Source organism: Euprymna scolopes, chromosome 41, assembly GCF_053919585.1.
Source record: "Euprymna scolopes isolate OS-2025 chromosome 41, ASM5391958v1, whole genome shotgun sequence".
NCBI lineage: Eukaryota > Metazoa > Mollusca > Cephalopoda > Sepiida > Sepiolidae > Euprymna > Euprymna scolopes.
The window spans coordinates 44943387-44966096 of record NC_136522.1 but is presented as its reverse complement, the minus strand read 5'-3'; the positions used below and the strand labels follow the sequence as shown (position 1 = coordinate 44966096).

Sequence of the window (22710 nt, the reverse complement as noted above, 5' to 3'; positions counted from 1 at the left end):
ATGAAGAGAAGTCCTTCTTGACTGGGGCCAATTTTTACCTTTTGCCTATCCATAGTGTTTCTTTTGGGGTTGTTGTATATCTCAGTATATAGAACACCAACCTCGTGTCTAACATTGCCTTCGTGGGAATGTAAGTAAATAGGGACCATTATAAAATCTTCGAATATGGAATCATTTTTGGGAACAATTAAACGAATGCAAAGCATAAAAACGGACATTTATTATGTGAGGACCGATTTCTATCAAACGACATTTTAATTTTTATTATTTTAAAATCTTTGTCCATCGTCAATTGTTCAATTATATGTAGTATTTTATACGATAACAATGCATTGGTTAGCGACAAGAATACTAGGCCAAACCTTCCATTCGATTTCTGCATTTTTTTCACCCATACACTTGAGAAATATATAAACCCCCCGTTCATATAGGAGTTCCCAGTCAAAGGTAAATGAATAGTATAGACTAGACTCTCAAGCACTTACAGGGTACAAGTTCGGAAGAAAAACCCTGCATTATCACCTACAACCAACTTTATCACGTCGTACACATTGTAGCGCCAAACAGTCATCACTTATCTAGTGGAGCCTCATATCCATAATGCACGTAAAAGAAATTCATGTCTAGAGATCGTCTGATAGGTTAGATAAAGTAAATGATGATTTATTACGCATTTTGTAGTCTTTAGACGTTAGCGTGAATGCACGCTCGCCAATCAATACCAGAACGTTAGGAGAGAGAGAGAGAGAGAGAGAGAGAGAGAGAGAGAGAGAGAGAGAGAGAGAGAGAGAGAGAGAGAGAGAGAGAGGTACAAAATCTAGAGTAGCCGTCGTCTGATAATAAATTCATCCTCTCTTTCTTTTCAAGGTTAAGTTTTCTTTTGCGCGTAATAAAGATTTTTCCAATTCAAAGTCACAATTGTTCTTGAACTTTTGTAAAAACATTGTTCTTCATACGGAATGATATGAATATTTTAGAGATGAAAAAAGGACAACATGTGGTGACATAAAATACCATTTTCTTTTAAAACATCCAATTCTTTAACTCTCTGACTGCCATTACACATGATATATAACACAGCCATATTTTATATACATTGTTATTATAGTCTATAGAGAGAATGGACATCAATTGGAACAGTATATTCAATTTATCATTGAAACAATATATGAACTTGTGAACAAGTGAAGATCGTATACCGGGAAGATTTAAATAGTCAGACGTTTACACGAGAGCATTCATGATCGTCTATGCAGAGTAATAGGTTATTTAATATTCGAAAAAAGTTCTTTCTGTTCGATTTTTTTAACAACTCTAAAATCCAACCTGTACGTTATTTATTTTTTATCTCATCCAGATTGAGAAATTTATTTTTTAAACCTGCATTGCGAGTTCTTGGATTTTTTTCACCGCTGGAAAAAAATGTTTTTTAGAAAAAAATGTAGGATAATTAATGGAAGGAATATGTTTCCCCTTGCCACCTTTTCCTGGATTCTCCTCTTGTATTTACTTAGTTCAATCTGATCGATAAATTATTTATAATCAACTTATTTCAAATTGCCGGGAGGTACACACCCTGCTCTTCTTTATTTTTCCTCGCCTGACCCTAGTTTTACGTTACGACACGTTTTGTAACTTTTGCCTTACTTTTTCAATGGACAAAGCATTCGCAAAGGCAATTCAACTATTTGGCCAGGCAAAGAGTAAAACGTAAACTTTAATGTATTTTACGAATCGTCAGTGGATGTGGGGTGGATTTTAGTGTCGACATCGGGGGATCGTTGCCGATTGCCAATAGAGAGATCTTCAGGTTCTTCTTGGATCACCGGTTTAGTCCAACTTAAAGGATACGTGTTTGCATACTCGGGTAGCTGCGATACAGGCCCCTTTCCGTTGCTATATGGAATAAACGTTTTCTCAGTCTTTATGTCACTTGGTTTGAGTAGCACATCCTGTGTTTTGTCATTGGATGCCAAAGGTGAGGACGATGAGGTTTGTACACAATCCGAGGAACTTTTAACAAAGGGCAATTTTATATTGGTGTCGATGGAATGTTGACTGCGGGGCGGTATGAAGGCATAGTGTCCCGGATCTGTTTTCAAGCCGTTGGATAATAAACGTTCAAAATCCGAGCCTGTTTTTATCAGCGAACCACTATCAGGCATCATAGGGGAGTTACCGTTTAACTGTGGTAATACGTTGCCATGGTTCGGGTTGCTATTTAATCTGGCGACAGTCGACAGAGCTGGAGTGACGTACAATTGATCGTTTATTTCTGTCTGTTCAGAAACCGATTGTGTGGGGCGACACGAATTGGCGTAAAAAGGTTCAAGTTTATAGTGGGGTCGAGCACCTCGTTGACCTTTCTTGATATCTTTCGGCGCCTGCATGAATCTGTAAAGATAAAAAGGAGTATTGATACGTTATAAAGACTTCGAAGATCATGAGCATATCGAATCTGTATCGAAATTTTTTTAGATGAGAATTTATAATGTGTATTATTTGGATTATTCTGACTTGTTTTCATCTTAAATCTTATTGAACTAGAGCGTTTGGACTAATCCTATACAATTCATCATTTAAAAGCCAAAAGGTTGATATAGCATAACATAGATAAAGCAGTCAAAGATGCAAAGACTATTTTATAAATTGACTCCCGGTACTTTGATTCCAACCTCATATACGCCGTCGTAGAAGAAGAACACAATAAAAATCATGATTCTTTAATAATAGTCAGTTCAGATTCTATCAGATATATTATAATCAACTTGTTACCACTGATGTTGAGAAACCCCAACTCTGGGTAAAATAGGTTCCAAAAATGTGATTTTCGTAAAATAAGGACACTAACTATTGATGGGAGAAGGTTTGCGAGTAGATATAGTAATTGGCCCATATTGGTTGAAATATATATATATATATATATATATATATATATATATATGTATATATATATATATGTATATATATATGTATATATATGTATATATATGTATATATATATATGTATATATGTATATATATATGTATATATATATGTATATATATGTATATATATATGTATATATATGTATATATATATGTATATATATGTATATATATATGTATATATATGTATATATATATGTATATATATGTATATATATATGTATATATATGTATATATATATGTATATATATGTATATATATATATATATATATATATATGAATTGCGTCATATACATACATTTGAGTATTAAAAACTCTGCATGTAGATTATAGCTTTCTGCATATGTTATCACTGCATTTTTGAATGTAGCAAATAAATAAAAAGATGGAGACCTGATAAACAACGAGAATTAGTCTCGACATCAGAGTGACGGTTTTGACAGTTTGTTTCATGTAAAAATTGTGTTTGAATATTTTTATCGTTTTGACAGTTTGTTTCATGTAAAGATTGTGTTTGAATATTTTTTACTCCATAGAATTTTCTGAAGCGTTTGCTACATTCAAAAATACAGTGGTAACATATTTTTACTTTTTGTTGAAGATTGCTAACGAAACAGATCTGTAATATATACTCTTATGAGAAAATAAAAAAAACATGAGTTTTCAAAAATTGTGAATTGAACGGTTGTCCGACCGTAAAATACTCTTAAATATAATATTTTAATTTATGCATATTTCGTATTTATTATTATAGCACCAATTCTCTATTGATTATGTGTGTGAGTGAGTGTGCGCACGCGCGTCTGTGCTAAAATTTATTCATCCTAAATGCTACGCAATTATACACAATGTAGAAAATATACATAAATAGAATTGAGCGTAATAGTTAAATGAAACCAATCATCCAATAAGAAACCATAAAATAAATAATAAATTAATGAATGTTCTGTTTTACAAATGAAGATACAAATTATTTAACTTTTATGAAGTCACTCGCATATCCATTACTGGTTATATTAAGTTCGTTTTAATCATGATAAATAGAAAAAGTAAGCTTTTAATATCAATGTCAGTGCAACAAAACTCAACTTTGTAGATGTATGTATATATATACACATACATACATTCATACATATATACACATTGTATATAAGGTATGTTGGAAAACAAAAAGTGTTTCAGACAAAAGTCACGAAAAAGTCACGAGGATTAAATACCTTAAGATAGTTGGAAAAGAAAGTCGATGATATCTAGGCGGATATGACAAACTAAATCAGAATTATGGAGTTATAATGCTCGACTCGATTTCAAGAACCCATGTTAGACTTAGCATATTTAAAACGATAATATGATGCCGTGCGAGCCACTCGAGATATTGCACGTATTCAGTTAAAGATGTGAGCTGAGCGAAGACGAGATTGTGTTGTATAGGTCGAACGTAATAAAAACATTCTGTTATAAGAAACGTATAACATGACGTAGACTGTTGCTTGGGTCAATCCAACCGCAACTGACGTTATTATTATCTGAAATAACAGTTCATGTTATTTCTTGATAGTTCTTTTCTTTTTCTTTTCCTATTGGCAGAGTAATAATTTTCGGAGATCCTACGCCTTTATCAACTAAATACGAAAATATAGAAAAGATATTTCTACTATTTTGAAAAAATAATCCTGGTCTTAACTGATTTTTCTACTTGCATGACTAATCGATTGATGATAGCTCTCAATAATAAAACATCAACGTTTCTGTTTAGTTTATTTATATAAGTATATTTGTATACAACTTCTATGATATAATCATGTATTAAGTATTGTTGAAGAAAATACTGAAAAAGATATGCTTATATTATTTCTTAATACAATTCTCTATCTCTCGCTTTGTATCATAAATTGGTAAAAAAACAATAAAAATGCTCAATCAATAGGTTCTACGAGAGTTAATAATAAAATTATTTTTTTTAAATATCATACATTACATTAGCTGTTTGATATACTAGGCGTTCATTGGTTTTAGACTTACTCGTATATAGATCGTCTTATACTTTCAGACCAGATTTTTAGCATTGTTTAGTAGTCGCATACTTTGAAGATAATTTCGACAAACAAGGTAAAAAAATTGTGTTTCGTCAAGTGGATATTAATGTATATTATCTTTTGTACGATTGAGCACTTTATTGTTTTTTAAATCTAATCTTAGATGCTCTATGTAGTTGTGGTTTATCTCGGCATTGTTTTCAGTCAGTCTTGCGTCACTTCCTACCACTGGACCAAAGTAGTACCGATTTAAGAAACTGGTTGAAAATTTCGCACCCAGGCCTCACAATTGCACGGGCAGATACCCTTAAAAGAAGGCCCATCGTTACTTGAAACTGACCAGAGACATCGTATCGAACAATCCAATAACAAAGAGTTTCTTCTGGTCAATTTCTCAGGAATTTACATTATGTTTATCTTCATAAACATTCTAATCTCAGTATCCATAACGTCGTTAAGCGAACTAATCAGCTATCGCTATTCGTTATGTTGCTCTAAGTGACCCTAAGGTCATCTCCATCAACATATATTGACATATAACTGCAGTTGGTGAATCCAACAGCAGTTTAGTCGGTATGAAAAGATAAATATTCACATTGACACTTATCACATATATTCACGTTTACGTTTTTTGCATATATTCTTATTCACACATTCCTAATACATTCACATCGACATATCTTAAGCATATTCGTATTGAAATATATCAAATATATTCTTATTCACACATTTCTCATACATTCACATCGACATATCTTACGCATATTCGTACTGAAATATATCAAATATATTCTTATTCACACATTTCTCATATATTCACATCGACATATCTTACGCATATTCGTACTGAAATATATCAAATATATTCTTATTCACACATTCCTAATACATTCACATCGACATATCTTAAGCATATTCGTATTGAAATATATCAAATATATTCTTATTCACACATTTCTCATACATTCACATCGACATATCTTACGCATATTCGTACTGAAATATATCAAATATATTCTTATTCACACATTTCTCATATATTCACATCGACATATCTTACGCATATTCGTACTGAAATATATCAAATATATTCTTATTCACACATTTCTCATATATTCACATCGACATATCTTACGCATATTCGTACTGAAATATATCAAATATATTCTTATTCACACATTTCTCATATATTCACATCGACATATCTTACGCATATTCGTACTGAAATATATCAAATATATTCTTATTCACACATTTCTCATATATTCACATCGACATATCTTACGCATATTCGTACTGAAATATATCAAATATATTCTTATTCACACATTTCTCATACATTCACATCGACATATCTTACGCATATTCGTACTGAAATATATCAAATATATTCTTATTCACACATTTCTCATATATTCACATCGACATATCTTACGCATATTCGTACTGAAATATATCAAATATATTCTTATTCACACATTTCTCATATATTCACATCGACATATCTTACGCATATTCGTACTGAAATATATCAAATATATTCTTATTCACACATTTCTCATATATTCACATCGACATATCTTACGCATATTCGTACTGAAATATATCAAATATATTCTTATTCACACATTTCTCATATATTCACATCGACATATCTTACGCATATTCGTACTGAAATATATCAAATATATTCTTATTCACACATTTCTCATACATTCACATCGACATATCTTACGCATATTCGTACTGAAATATATCAAATATATTCTTATTCACACATTTCTCATATATTCACATCGACATATCTTACGCATATTCGTACTGAAATATATCAAATATATTCTTATTCACACATTTCTCATATATTCACATCGACATATCTTACGCATATTCGTACTGAAATATATCAAATATATTCTTATTCACACATTTCTCATATATTCACATCGACATATCTTACGCATATTCGTACTGAAATATATCAAATATATTCTTATTCACACATTTCTCATATATTCACATCGACATATCTTACGCATATTCGTACTGAAATATATCAAATATATTCTTATTCACACATTTCTCATACATTCACATCGACATATCTTACGCATATTCGTACTGAAATATATCAAATATATTCTTATTCACACATTTCTCATATATTCAAATCGACATATCTTACGCATATTCGTATTGAAATATATCAAATATATTCTTATTCACACGTTTCTCATATTCACATCGACATATCTTACGCATATTCGTATTGAAATATATCAAATATATTCTCATTAACACATTTCTCATATATTCACATCGACATATCTTACGCATATTCGTATTGAAATATATCAAATATATTCTCATTAACACATTTCTCATATATTCACATCGACATATCTTACGCATATTTGTATTGAAATATATCAAATATATTCTCATTGACACATTTCTCATATATTCACATCGACATATCTTACGCATATTCGTATTGAAATATATCAAATATATTCTCATTGACACATTTCTCATATATTCACATCGACATATCCTACGCATATTCGTATTGAAGTATATCAAATATATTCTTATTGACACATTTCTCATATATTCACATCGACATATCTTATGCATATTCGTACTGAAATATATCAAATATATTCTCATTCACACATTTCGCACATATTCACATTGACATATCTTACGCATATTGAACATTTCGCACGCTGCACATTTTCATATTGACACACTCCAACAAATTCATATTGACAAGTTCTATACATTTGCAAGTACTTACTGATAAGTGAGTCTTTGACCAGGGACCTTTTTAATTATCTCCATTTTGTAATAATACCGTAAAGCCCGCGAAAGTTTCTCGTAAGTCATAGTCGACCGACTTTTCTGGTTGCCCCATAATTTTGCCAGCCCATGTGGGTTAAGGATTCGGAAGATGAGACGTTCTTTGTTATCCCAGCAGATGTAAGTGCTGTACTCGTTGTTCAAAAGTAAATGATAGATAAACTCCCAAAGCAAGCGACAGTCTAAAAAAAAAAGAGAAAAAAGACTTTAATAAAAAAGTGTTAAATTACAAAATTTATATGAGTATATCTTTGTGTTTCTTTCCCGAAAAAATTTATCCGTTCGTCGGTTCATCGCGCTTCAGTTAGGAACATCCTTCCATTACAGAGTACAACATTTAAGTAATGTTTTTATTTAAAAAGAATAAGTCTATAGAAATGAGTATACAAACTATCCGTATTACAAATAAACTAAATATAAGGATTGATATTCCATAAAACTGAAAAAAAACCCCCAAACACTTTCAATTTCAAACATGTGTAGTTGTTGTTCTTGGTTGCTAGAACTATATTTAAACTTTATTATTTGTATTTTCTCTATACAATTGGTATAATGCAATGGCTCTTCATGACGGATTCAATATCCAATAGTTTTAATTTTACTGTTTACTACTTTCGTCAAGGATGTGATCTTTACCGTAGAGTTAGTTTATTGGTTTGTCACGATGTTTTTCTATGTAGCACTTAGTTAGTTACGCAATGTACATGCTGTCACCAAACTTGGTAAAAAAATCAATCATGGTCTAACTTCAAACAGATTTACTTTTGGGATATCTAGGTGAAAAATCGAGGTCAAAATCACGGAAAAAATAAAAGTCACATTCTAGCGATAACGTCAGTTCTGCTCATCGAAAAGAATCGCTATTTGACTTCTATTGTAGCCAATGATGTCTCGTGTCTTCCATAACCGTGAAAGAATTTCAACTTTCGACTTTTCTAAATTTCTTTTATGGATATGATACTTTCGATAATAGATATCACAGTCTAAAATTTCAATCTGATCAGATAAATAGGTTTTGAGTTACAATGGCTGAATTTTGGAAATACTTTATACAATGTGGAGAAGTAAGACACAAATAAACTTTAGTCTATTCTTACATTGACAGACGGAGGTATGCAATCTTATTACTTATTTATCTTCTTGTTTGCTTTTATAATTCGTAGCAACAAACATAATAATAAGTCTTTTACGATATCACTTTTGTACTATTCTTTATAATAGTTTGGTGTAACAAGATAACTTCGGGGTGATCGGAAAAATCAAGTTAGTAAATAGGAATTGTAAATTAGATGGTAATGAAATGTAAGTTAAGATTGTGGGTATATATCGCGTTTAGAATATGAGTGCGATTGCTTTGATAATTGCAAGGTTGTAAATAAAATAAGAACATAAACATTTTATTGCTTGTATTATTTAGATTATTTAGACTACTGTTCTCACTTTCAGTGCTATTTTCTCAACGTTTTGGAAAGACCCCGGGGCGTAACGGATAAAGTACTAAGTAAAATTAAATTCAGTTGTATTAATTAAATTCTTTTGGAGGTTGAATGTCTAATCCTCAATGCGTGTGATACCTCGAATAAAATTTCGAATTACTGATGACGTCTACACGTGGATTAAGCAAAAGGGTTCTGTTCGAAATTCCGTACAGATTTCTGAGTTTGACAAAAAGATCAGAGAATTCGATAAGATACACCTGAAGAAGATTGGAAATCACATCGACAAAAAAGTTGTGAAAATAACACTCAAGAAAAGAACATTAGTTCGAATAATCCAAATATTACTAATATCAATCCACATCTCAAATATTCAAAAACATTTTATTGTAATGTTTTCATTTTGAAGTATTTCGACTTCGCAATGTACTAAAAACAACTACAGTTACATCAGCAATTGCGAGAGAATCGGGGAAAACATTTCAACAGACTTGACGATCAAAGTGAACAGATGTTCCGTCTCTTGCTCTTCCAGCTGCTGGGTTGAGCAGTTGAATGCATGTGTGTAACAAAGCAATGCCGACATTCTGTTTGTCATATATCATGAGCAAATGCGGCAGTTACACGAGAGACTTATTTTGTCTAAATCTACACGCAATATCATGCGTGAGATTGAATTGCGGTTTAGTTTCACGCATGCGAGCCTAAACTGTTAACTGCGTGGATGTTATGAGACATCTGCGCAGAATCAAGATAAAGACGCGTAAATGTACTATAGCGGCAAAAATAAAATTCAAGATTAATTACCGTTTCCATCGTCTCTTGATATGATGTTATCTTGTGACTGCTGTTTCATTACTAGAATGCAACTCCAGATACAGTATTTGTTTATCGACAAAAACCAGCCTACCAAACAATTCTCGGCGCGTTTCAGTGTTCCCTTAAATAAAAGTTGATACCTATTTAGACGTAGAGATGTGGTTTTATTTAATACTCATGGTGGCCTTCTTTTTTCTTCAATATTCTATTTCAGCCAAATGCGGCCACATACAAGTAACTCTACTTCATTCTCAGTTTCTTCCACACCAACCACACGCATAACCTCTCCATCGAAAAATCTAAACTATATATAACTTGAGGACCAGTGAAACACACTAGGACTACATTTAATTTGCAGCGTACCAGCAATGAACACCAACACAAAAGTAATCAGTTATATAAATTTATGTATTTAATTTCTGAGGACTCACCCGAATCTCTTTTGATCCCCGTACTTCCTTTGTTTGAAATCGTCTCCAACTTACGATTATCTGTCAGTTCCGTTTCCGGTATCTCCTGTTCCATATGAATATCCATTTCTAAAAAGAAAAGATATGGCACCGTGTAAAAATGTCAACTTTGCTTGGATTATACCAATTAAATCTGTTGAAAATTATAGATGGTAGTATCCATATTATGTTCCAATGTCTTACACCCATTGTAAAGAATTCACAAATATCGAAAGATTCTAAATTTTTACTTCCATACGCATTTTGCCGTTTTTACATAAAACTAAATTACAGTTAAATCTATTCATATTACGACTATATAACACCTAGCAGACGTGTTTCAAAATTTATAATTTCTGGTTGATTATTTTAGGAGTGAATCCTCTAATCCAAATATGCGAGCACATATCCATTTTGAACGTTTACATATTAGAAAGTTTCAAGGTACAAAAGGTCTTCGTTTTAATAAGTTGTTCATTTTATGTTCATAAATTGTTTTTCTTTATAGAATGCGTAAGCAGTATGTTAATATGTTTGCCTTTTCTTTTCTCAGTGTGTTAGAGTGTGCTAATTATATACGTCAGTTCATAGTATTTTTTATTCCTTTTTGCGTCCTCCATTTTTTACCGCCATCTGTGTTACTGTAGTTGTTCAAATTTATTATTCTTATAAGAAACGACCGGTTCCAAGAACAAAATTATTTTGGGCGAAAAGAAGTCTTAGTCTGCGGACGTAATTGTAGTTTATGATTTTTTATTTTTATAATTTATTTTTTGGTCTGAATGCGTCGATTTTTTTTTGTGGGAAAATGTGATATTTTTTAGATATCAGCTGCTCTCCTTTAAAATGTACAAAACGCCTCTTCAACCACCGATATCCATAACAGATAACCCCCTACTTAAAAATTCTTCATTCAAACTCATCGGCTTATCATTCACGGGCAATATGAACTGGAACAAATCCATTGAGGACATTGCAAAGGCTGCTGCTACAAAGAAAGTGGATTCCCTCTATCGAGCTAGCAGACTACTCACACCTGAGAGTATCCAGTACCGCTAGGAGGCTACCATTCGCCCAAACATGGGATATTGTTGCCACATCTGATCTGGTGCATCTACCACTAGCCTCTCTCTTTTGGATAGGGTCCCAAACAGTTTTTGAATCTAGTATGCCCCACTTTGTCAACTAAGATCTAACCCCTGTCTCTATCACCGCAATATTTCTGTACCTGTTTTACAAATATTTTAATGAAATATGCTCTGATGAACTCGTTGCACTTGTGCCCCCCTCGACGTACATATCCCGACAAACCTTCTTAGCAAGAAAAACTCATCCCTTTTACGTTGAGATCCAGAAATGCGAGAAAGCTAACTCTAATAGTTTCTTTCCTCAAACAGCTAGGACTTTGGAGTTCCCTTCCTGCTACCTGCTTCTCTGTAATCTTTCCTAAGCACGGTCCCAAATAGTAGCCCCTTACGCCCAAGTGGCGATATATCTTGTTAGGGAGTGAACGTGAGCCCCCCCCCCAAAAAAAAAACTCTGAAACAACATGATTTCTGGTAAATCTGAGAATTCTGCTACTTTATCGATCATTATCATGATCATCATATTTGGTTGAACGTTTGTTTTGCGTGGTGGCATGTGTTGGACGACTCTTAGAAATTGACTTCCAAAATAACCTATCTCTGACCAAGTCTTTATGTATCCTTCTTTCCATTGAATTCATTTCATCACGTCTTCGCATATTTTCATTGGTTTTTAACTGACTCTATTAAATCAGCTGTTCTAACGAAAGTACACACCTCCATTATTTCAATATTAACAAGCAAACAAAGTATATCTTCCTAAAATGTCCAGATTTAATCCTCCTATGAGTTTACTGAATTTAAACCAGTCTTAAAAAGTAACAATACACTATCATATCATTTCTCTTCATGTAACAGAGATACTTAATCCTCATTGATCAGGTTTAATTTGTTCATAAAGTCTTGTTAATAAACTTATAGGGAAAACATGGTTGTTTGGCTTCAATTTGGAAGAGCATACTAAAAAATAAAGCAAAAAATGGCTTACCTTCCGGGTCGTGATTAGAACTCACTTCTGAAGGGACACTATCCACGTCCGTCGAACTGACCGGAGAGCTGACAATAGATGCTATCAAAATAATGAAAATAAATAACACTCTTTAGCAATATGCTCAGAAATTTGAATCGAGGATATATATATATATATATATGTAGCATGGGTGCCCGGCGTTGCTCGGGTGTTTAGAGGTGTGTGTTGAGCAAAAAAAAAAAAAAAAAAAAAAAAAAAAAAGAAAAAAAGTGGTAGTAGGAAGGCAGGCTCGAACCCGTACCGCGAAGGAGGAAAACGGGGGAAAAACGTGGCATCTTTGCTGTTACGACCACCGCCAAACCGTAAGTGACGTAGATTTAAATTAAGGCTTGACAATCGAAAAGAGGAGATGACTTTCGAAAATATCGGTGAAAAAAGAAACCCCTCTCTGTAGAAACGTGTCCAGTTAAGGGTGAAGATATTAATGTTTTTAGCCAATTTTTCGGTATTTGTCGTCTGAAGGGTCGAGCTTAAAAACGATACTTATCTTGGGAAAATCCCTCGCCTCTGTCGAAAGTTTTAGGTACACATACAATCATACATACATACATACATACATACATACATACATACATACATTTATAAATTTGTGACTAAAAAGTTTCGAGCAAAATCGATTAAAAAGCTTGCCCTCTCTCTGAATACTCTTTACGTAAAATTTCAAATGTTTAGACCAGAAATTATCTGAGTAATTTGGTAGAGACCGCAGAGGTCATTTTTTTTTTTAAACTGACCCCTATTATGACCCCTTAAAATTTATTGTTTTGGGCTCAAATCAAGTTATTAAGTTACATCCATGTCTAAGGAACTTATATTTAAAATTTCAATTGTTTATACCAAAAAATGGCGGAGGAGTTTGGTAGAGTTCTTAAATGTCAAATCGTTGAACTTTAACCCCTTAACCGCCAAATTTCTGGCCAAAAATGGATTACAAAGATTTTCTAAAATCTCACTCCCCTGTATATCAAATTTCGAGTCTGTAGACTGAAAACTGACAGAGTTATTGTATCGGGAAAAGTACACAGGCAGACAGACACAGACTGACAGACACTTTCACTCGTATATAAAAGTGGACGTGTCTGTCTGTGTGTCTGTGTACATTTCCCTACGCAATAACTGTCAATTTTTAGTCTACAGACTCGAAATTTGATATACAGGGGAGTGAGATTTGAGAAAATCGATGTGATCGGTTTTCGGCCAGAAATTTGGCTGGTAAGGGGTCAAAGTTCAACGATTTGACCGTTGAGAACTCTGTCAAACTCCTCCGACAATTTTGGCTTTAGACACTTGAAATTTTAGATATAGGTTCTTTGTACATGGATCTAACTTAACTTGCTTTGAGCCCAAAACAATAACTTTTAAGGGGTCATAATAGGGGTCAAAGTTTTTAAAAATTGGCCGCTTTTTTTTTGCTCAGCATACACCTCCAAACACCCGGGCAACGCCGGACCGAAATACTAGTATATATATATATATATATATATATATATATATATATATATATATATATATATATATATATATACACACGCATAATGATCTCTTTTTGTGTGGATCCTCCACATAAAGGTGATATATAAGGAAGATATATATTGAAGCAAGAGTTGCGCAATCGTCATCTGTACATCTTTTTATTTGGCATCGTTTGTGTCCAGAACCAAGAAGTCCGAAACTGCTGGAAACAACGTTCAGATAATCAGAGAAAACGGTGCTATTTCGGAATTTATTCTTTTCATAGACTAATTGTACAACCAAAGCTTTACAATCTAGTCTACCTTAATATCTGATCCATAGTCGGGGGTGGAGGATATATGAATTCATACCTTTCATAGAGAAATAGATACAATAGACCTAACATAACTTGAACCTGGCCCTGCAAGCGCACAATTGGTGTGTGTAACCATTACACATGTCAACTCACACACACACACACACACACACACACACACACACACACACACGTTGAGACGACTAATCAGAATGGAGATCGGGAATAAAAAAAAAATCAGAATAATTTGGAGCAACGGAATCAGAATTCTTTTCGATTGTTTTTCTTTTTTGTTTGGTATTGTTTAAAACCTAGTTTATTATAGCTAGTATTAATAATATGATGATAATGTTTATTGATTTTAAACTAACAGTTAAAATAATTATAATCTATTACTTTTACGCTTGTGAAAATATATGCACATATTACATGGAATTTTACAATAATCCAAACATTAAAACAAACAAACTATATCTAAATATTGAGAGATTTTAAAAGAATCGAGATCGCAACCAGTAATTGTATTGGAATCGAGGGATTAGAAGATTGGTAATTTGTATCAGGATCTGAAAAAATATAAGAACATTCTATCACTTATATGTCTCTCTCTCTCTTTCTCTCTTTATATATATATATATATATATATATATATATATATATATACAGACGTAAAAAGCATTTAAAAAATAAATGTTTAAATTCCAACAACATTTCTCGCGGTTAACGGTGGCCGAATGGATTTGTCCTTGCTATTGGAGTCAGAGATGGCTTCGTTGCCGGGTTCGAATATATCGACCGGTGTTAATTGTAACACCCTGTACTGATGATTCTCGAAAGGATGAAACACTAGTGTCTGTAGGTATTTAAAAATTATGTCACCCCTCTTTAAGAAACTCGTTTCTTATCGTTGAGCACTTTCATTTGAAATAAAAACAGTCAATTTAGCTCGCATCAGCAGGTCATCATATAATGATTAGATCACTCTGATAGTCGTTAAAACATTTAAAAAATAACTGTTTAAATTTCAGCAATATTTCTCGAGGTTAACGGTGACCGAATAGATTTGGACCGTGCTAATGGAGTCAGAGATGGCTTCGTTGCCAGGTTCGAATCTTTCAGCCGGTGTTCATCGTAACACCCTGCACTGATGCTTCCTGAAAGGATGAAACACTGGTGTCTTTGTATTAATAATTATATATATAAGAATATCGAAAACACTTCTAAGATTATTTTCAACAAAAATCGTGTATAAAAAGTTTTCATTAAATACATAAGATTTAATTATGCAAAAAAGCTCAATATCTACTAAAAGAATAGAGCTTATATAAATTTCATGTATCCTCACATAATATTTTATGTATTGGTTTTCAGTAATTACTTCAGTGCTCAATACGTAAGTAGAACTAGGTAGTAAGTTATGAAAATATATATGGCAGTTAAGCTACACAGAATTTTCCATTTTCATTTCAGTAAGGACCCGTCAGACTAAAATGTATTTTAGGTTGACGAGTCCTCAAGGAGAGGAAACGCGGAAAATTCTGTATATTTTAATTACCATATATATATATATATATATATATATATACATACATATATATATATATACATACATATATATATATATACATACATATATATATATATACATACATATATATATATACATACATATATATATATATACATACATATATATATATACATACATATATATATATACATACATACATATATATATATATACATACATATATATATATATACATACATATATATATATACATACATATATATACATACATATATATATATATACATACATATATATATATACATACATATATATATATATACATATATATATATATATACATACATATATATATATATATACATACATATATATATATATATATACATACATATATATATATATACATACATATATATATATATACATACATATATATATATATACATACATATATATATATACATACATATATATATACATACACATATATATATATATATATATATATATATATATATATATATATATATATAGAGAGAGAGAGAGAGAGAGAGAGAGAGATAGCATTTATTGCCAGTCAGTTAAAAATATAATAAAGTGTTCGATTTAGAGTTAAGGTATTTTATTTAAAAACTTTACATTACATTAATCAAATCAGATCAATTAGTCAGCCCGTTTCTCTTGTCGACAATTGATAATGAGATAAAACAACAAAACCGGACAGGCGATGCTCATTTTTTTGTTTCCCATGTTTTTAAAAAGCTGTCTGTTATTAATTGTTTAAATGGGGGTTTGTTTAAATGTTATCTTAAAAAAAAAAAGCATTTACTGCTGTTGTTTGTTTAGGCGTATTGTTTGCTTAGAAAGGATATTTATATCATGTGGAGTGAGTTGAGATACATCCACGTGTGTGTCTATATTCTTGATTGTGTGGACATCTTCAAGGTTCAGCTACGATCAGTATATATCTAAAATGTAGTGATTTGGGCAACCGAATTTTATTCGAAATCTTACTAGATCAAATTGATGAAACCTATGTGCACCCAGCAGACACAGTAATGTATAGTTTTTAGATAAAATAATTTATGTATTCGGAATGAATGTTAGAAAAATGTGTTTGTATATCTTACTTGTATTGTGATTGGATGTATTATTTAGATTAGAATCTGTTGTTGGCAGCAGAGGTGATGTCGGCATGGTTGTAACAAAGGACGTCAAAGGGGCCGCTAATAATGGACTGGAACTGTTGCTGGTGGCGATCGGAGAAACATTTTGGTTAGCCGTCATTAACATAAACGATGGTGACTGAATCTGTAATGCTTTTTAGGTAAGAAATGAAAAAATATATGAATACTAGCAAGAATACCCATCAATTGAAGGATTCATAATTATGAGACAAACTTGAATTTTTAATGAATTCAATCAAGCAAAATTTAAAATACGACAAAACAATAGAAAAGGCATTGGTATAGTAAGGATTGTGTGGAGATATGGATTACATAGCTTAAGTTATGGATTTTGTCAAGTTTAAATTTTGTCAAGTTAATCCCCAATTCAAATATGCATTATTTTGATTATTCAAACTACTGTTCTCATCTTAGATGTTATTCTCACTGCGTTTCAGCCGATGCAACCTTCGATTTTCTTTCCGAGCGTATTGTCGAATTCAGGAATCTTTATGCTCAAGCCAGAAATCCATACGAAATTTTGAACGGAAACATTTAATCCACAGAGTTAGCTTTCTCTCGTCCCATCAGCCATGATCGCGTGGAAGTCTTAAATCATCCATAACTGCATTTTTAGTACCGCTAGCACTGAGGATTGAAACTTAAACCTCAAGAAGATCGAAAGTTAATTCGATTAAAATGTTCTCAATAAAACATCGATGATGAGAACAGTAGTCTGAATAATCTAAATAATCAATCTTCATCTTCATCATCCGTAACAGCAAAATGCTTAGATGTATAATAAATGACCCATGATTGTACGACACAATGTTGCCTAAGATTCATTAGTCAGTTAGCGTATGTTTTGCAAAGGCAAATAACTCTTATTATTTTAGTAAGAATTATTTCTCTTATCCGAGTTTTATTTAAAGGTGATAATTTTAGAATATTCATACATTACCCTGACGGACCGGATTAAGTAACTTAAAAATAACGGCAGTAAAGTAAGTTACTATAAAGCAAATGTCAAGGTAAGCAATAAATGAAAATGAACTAGTCAAAACAAAATTTTCATTTGTCAGCTTAAATACTATTTCGGTCTAATATTTAAAATTCAGGTAACACACACACACACATAAATTCCATAGCCACACAACGACGCAGCCCACAAGAGCCATGACAGTCAACGAACCGGAAGTCCAAGACTCGAATTGCGCCCTCATTTGGGATCATCAGTGAGCCACACCCGAATTCAGGATTCAAAACCCGAGCCTCTTGCATGCGAGGCAAGCAAGCACTCTGCCAACTGAGCAAACGCTATTAGCTACCACACACACACACACACATATATATAAGTGAGATAAGACACTGATAGAATTCAGATGAAAAATCCTGATAAATATTACTTGAAGTAATACTTTCAAGGTGATTCTAGCCCAAAAGGAACTCACACCTGAAGCAAGCCGTCCAACGCACCGTTCTGAATATCATATCCAGGATTATTTTGCTATTTTTGCTATTTTGCTACCTACACTATTGATTTCGAGGTCCATTGCATACTACACTCAATGCTCAAATTCTATTACTCACGGAGATAATTACAATGGAATGGTATATCCACCCAACTTCGGATACACTTTATCAACACCGAGAAAGCATTTGGAGGACAGCAACCAACACACACTCAACACAACAACGAATAAGGCTGTCCCGTATACTTTACGAAAAATCAATAAGGAGCAATACACTTTCGCTATATGGGAATATCACTTTCTCCCATGGGCCTATTTTCTGCCCACCTGGATTTATAACCCCGAATGACATTGGACTTTTTCACATAATGGATAACCCAGGTTGTATCAACTTCTCTTTTCGTATAATTTTCTCCATATAATTATCCACAACCGCTCAAAAAACTATTTTCAATAATTGTGCTGAAAAGCAAAATTAGCGTCCATTCGCAGCTGAACATTTTGCTAACTGCATTTTATTTCCTCTGATGATATGAGCCATTATTGAAAATCCATGGATTAAGGAAATTAAAATAACCCCTTCTATATATTCCTTTTGTCAAGCAATAAATTCTTAAATCGAATATATGTCTCTATATGTTGTTTTTTCAGAATTTAAAATTTAACCACGAAACTTATATATGGTAAGTTTGGAAAATATATATGACCATCAAGTAGAGTTTTCCGCGTTTCATCCTCGTGAGGTTTCGTTAAGCTATTACATGGCATCGATGTTGTTACATGTTATATGTTTCCGTGGTACTAGGTTTGTTAGTCAGCAAATCAGATTCAGCATTAGCGAACCACTACTGAGAGCTTAAAGAAAGTGGACGATTGCCGATAAAAAAGTAGAAAATACTAAAGCAGGCCAGCAGGTGTAGAAACTTTGACGACTAGAGTCAATTATGTTTGAATGAGAAATTAGCTATCCTAAATTTTAAAGAACTCCAAAATGTATTAAATTACAGGTATAGAATTGCGAATGCATAATGCACAAATAAACTTTATCTCAGGATAGCAGCACACAAAAACAAACGAATAAATAATAACATCAACGAATAAATAATAACATCAACAACAACAAAATTGATAATCATAATTATGGTAATGATTAATAATGATAAATAATAACTATTATTATTAATAATAAATAAACAAATACACTAGTATGAAATAAAATTTAAGTCGAAAACATCCAGATGAAAACTAAGAGAGTTCCCAACACCAAGAAAAGAAAAACCGGAACCCCGCCAAAAATGATAAAGAAACCGGTTAATAGAGTTTAAATTGCCATTATCTGATAAACATGCCACGTGAATATATAAAACACGTAGTAACACCGATTCCATGCCTGACGAATTTCACGAGGATAAAACGCAAAAAATTCTGTGTAGCTTAATTGCCATATATATTTTAAAAATTCACTGAAAATGGATACATAACATTTTATGTAGATACATAAAATATTAATAATAATAATAATAACAATAATAAAAATATTAATAATAATAATAATAATAAAAATAATAAAAATAAAGTAAACAAAATGTGAACTAATAAAATAAGCATACCATTTTAACTAATAAAATATACATACAATTTTAACTAATAAAATAAACATACATTCTTAACTAATTAAATATACATACAATTTTAACTAATAAAATATACATACAATTTTAACTAATTAAATATACATACAATTTTAACTAATTAAATATAATACAATTTTAACTAATAAAATATACATACAATTTTAACTAATAGAATATACATACAATTTTAACTGATAAAATAACATACAATTTTAACTAATAAAATAAACTTACGTGTTGGTGAAGTGAATCCATTATTTCTTGGCTTAAGAATTGGCACTGGAAAAAAGAATAAGAAAACTTTTGTTAAATTCAAACGTATGGTTGCATTTTATATGCACTGACTTAGATATAAGATATATTTTTCTCATGCTGTTGTAATATATATTACAAAAACAAAACGAAATCACAAACTGGTTTTGTGATTTTGTATTTTGCGTTCTCGTTTTTATTGTTGTTGTTTTTTTAAATAATATATATATATATAATATTCTTTAATAATTAAAGTGAGTTATCGTAATTTTAAATTATTTTTTTTTAATATCATGTGAATGCTCTCTTGACTATACCTTCTGTAAACTTTCTCCAATATCTATTCAAGACTGGACTTTTGTAAAAACAACATCGACTGATGAGGTTTCTAGTTGGTTATAACCAGTTGACTGAATCATACTCATGAATGTGTAACGATACATAAATATTTATGCAAAAAACAATAAAAATTATATCTTGCCTTAACTTTTTATTGATCACTCATTAAATTCATTAGCTGTTTTACATCTGAATTATATTAACCTGGAAACCCATTTTGCTTACTGCTCCGATAGTTCCATTTTTTTTAATCTTTACGTCATTATAATTAGAATATTACCATTTAGCTCAAATCGTATTTATACCCTTCTAATGCATCTACCCGTAGCTTTTTTTTTAACCCCCCTCTACTTTTAGCCCTAAAATCTCCCGATTTAGTGATTTCACACTATCTTCTCCTTCGGCATTGCATGATTCTCCTCAACGCCTTCTATTCTCTATCGCTCTATTTTCTATCTCTACTACTCTATTCTATAAATTTTTTTTATTTCTTTATTTGTTTTTGCCTATATTACATTAGTTCCGGATTCTTTTAATACCTAAACCCTTATCTTTTTCCGATTATTTTCCCATTTCCTTATTTTAATATGAATTACCATTTATCCCTCTATATCCTCACTTAAAATTATTTCCGCTTTAATCTATCACTCTTTATCATTTGCTTTACAACCTATTCGAGAACATCATATTCATTTCACTCCACTATATTTTCTAACTAGATACACATAAGTTGTAATGTCATACATTTTTCAGTTTTACTTTTTCAATATTTTTTTCTCAATTTTAGCTCTTCTTTCATATATAGCTTATTCCTAAATATAACATTTATCAAATTTTTTTACCAATGTATATAGATTTCTTAATTATACATCTTTCTGAATCTATTTATTTATTTATCTTTTACCGGTGTTTCCCTATTTTAAACGATCTTTCTTTACATCGAGTAATTTGACATCTATTTTAGGCTTCTCCCCTTCCCACCCTCATCCTAACCCCATTCCCCTCTCTAACACGGCTTCTCTGTCTCTTTAAGCACATACATTAACTAGCGTGATTGCAAACCTCCCCTTCCCTTATTAATCCTCTTTCTCCATTGCTTTTAATTTTCACCTATTCGCTATTTTATGATTTGAATTGGCCATGGAAGGTTGGTTTGCCAATATTAACCTACTTCATATCTAGTTATTTACTTTTTATCTTTTTTACATTTGAACTGTATGTAAAAAAAAAGCCCTCATATGCCTATCTACCAAGAATTTCATAGGTTAGATTTTACTCTAGCACTTCAATACAAAATTCGTCTGCACGAGCTTTTCATCACTTCTCCAACCCCGGATATTAAAAAAAAATTCCAAAGGATATTTTACTGAACTCTTCATGGATTTACTAATCGCCACACCCATTACGAGCTTTTGAGTTTCACGGGATATTTGCAACCAAAATTATTGGACATTGCTGAGTATTCTTTTTCATTTTTCTTATAAAATCTTTTTTTCTCGACTGTTTTCCAAAATTGAGCTCACCAGCAAAAATAAATATTTATCTATACTTACCTTTTGCTAACGTTTTTTTTTTTATCCGAGGAGAAGAGCCTATCTTTGAAACTCCATGGAATAAGAAACCTTTCGCTTTTATTTCGTATTCCTTATTTTGAATAAAATATTGTAAATTCAATTCTACAATATCTTGACGTTTTCCACACACACACACACACACACACACACACACACACACACACACACACACACACACACACACACACACACACATTCCGACATGCTTTAAGGAAAAAGTCACCACGCATCTAGTTAAAGACTGACTTCAGTTACAATGTCATTTCTTCAAAGAAAAACTATTAAGAAATGTTTATCAAAAAGCGGAAAGTACACATATTAAAA

At 31.8% G+C, this 22710-nt stretch overlaps 1 protein-coding gene across 3 annotated transcripts in view; it reads right to left on the bottom strand.

Annotated features, from left to right (window-relative positions):
- Window positions 1-741: 741 nt before the first annotated feature.
- Window positions 742-22710, bottom strand: part of LOC145266489 (transcription factor ETV7-like) — an 88164-nt gene continuing 66195 nt past the window's right edge. For all 3 annotated transcript variants that reach the window (XM_080122211.1, XM_080122212.1, XM_080122213.1), the window contains exons 5-10: window positions 20456-20500; window positions 17080-17268; window positions 12606-12686; window positions 10515-10622; window positions 7767-8010; window positions 742-2394 (exon numbers count right to left, since the gene is read on the bottom strand). In XM_080122211.1, coding sequence (XP_079978337.1) covers window positions 1728-2394; window positions 7767-8010; window positions 10515-10622; window positions 12606-12686; window positions 17080-17268; window positions 20456-20500 — 1334 coding nt within the window. In that variant the 3' untranslated portion in view covers window positions 742-1727. The remainder of the gene's footprint in view (window positions 2395-7766; window positions 8011-10514; window positions 10623-12605; window positions 12687-17079; window positions 17269-20455; window positions 20501-22710) is intronic.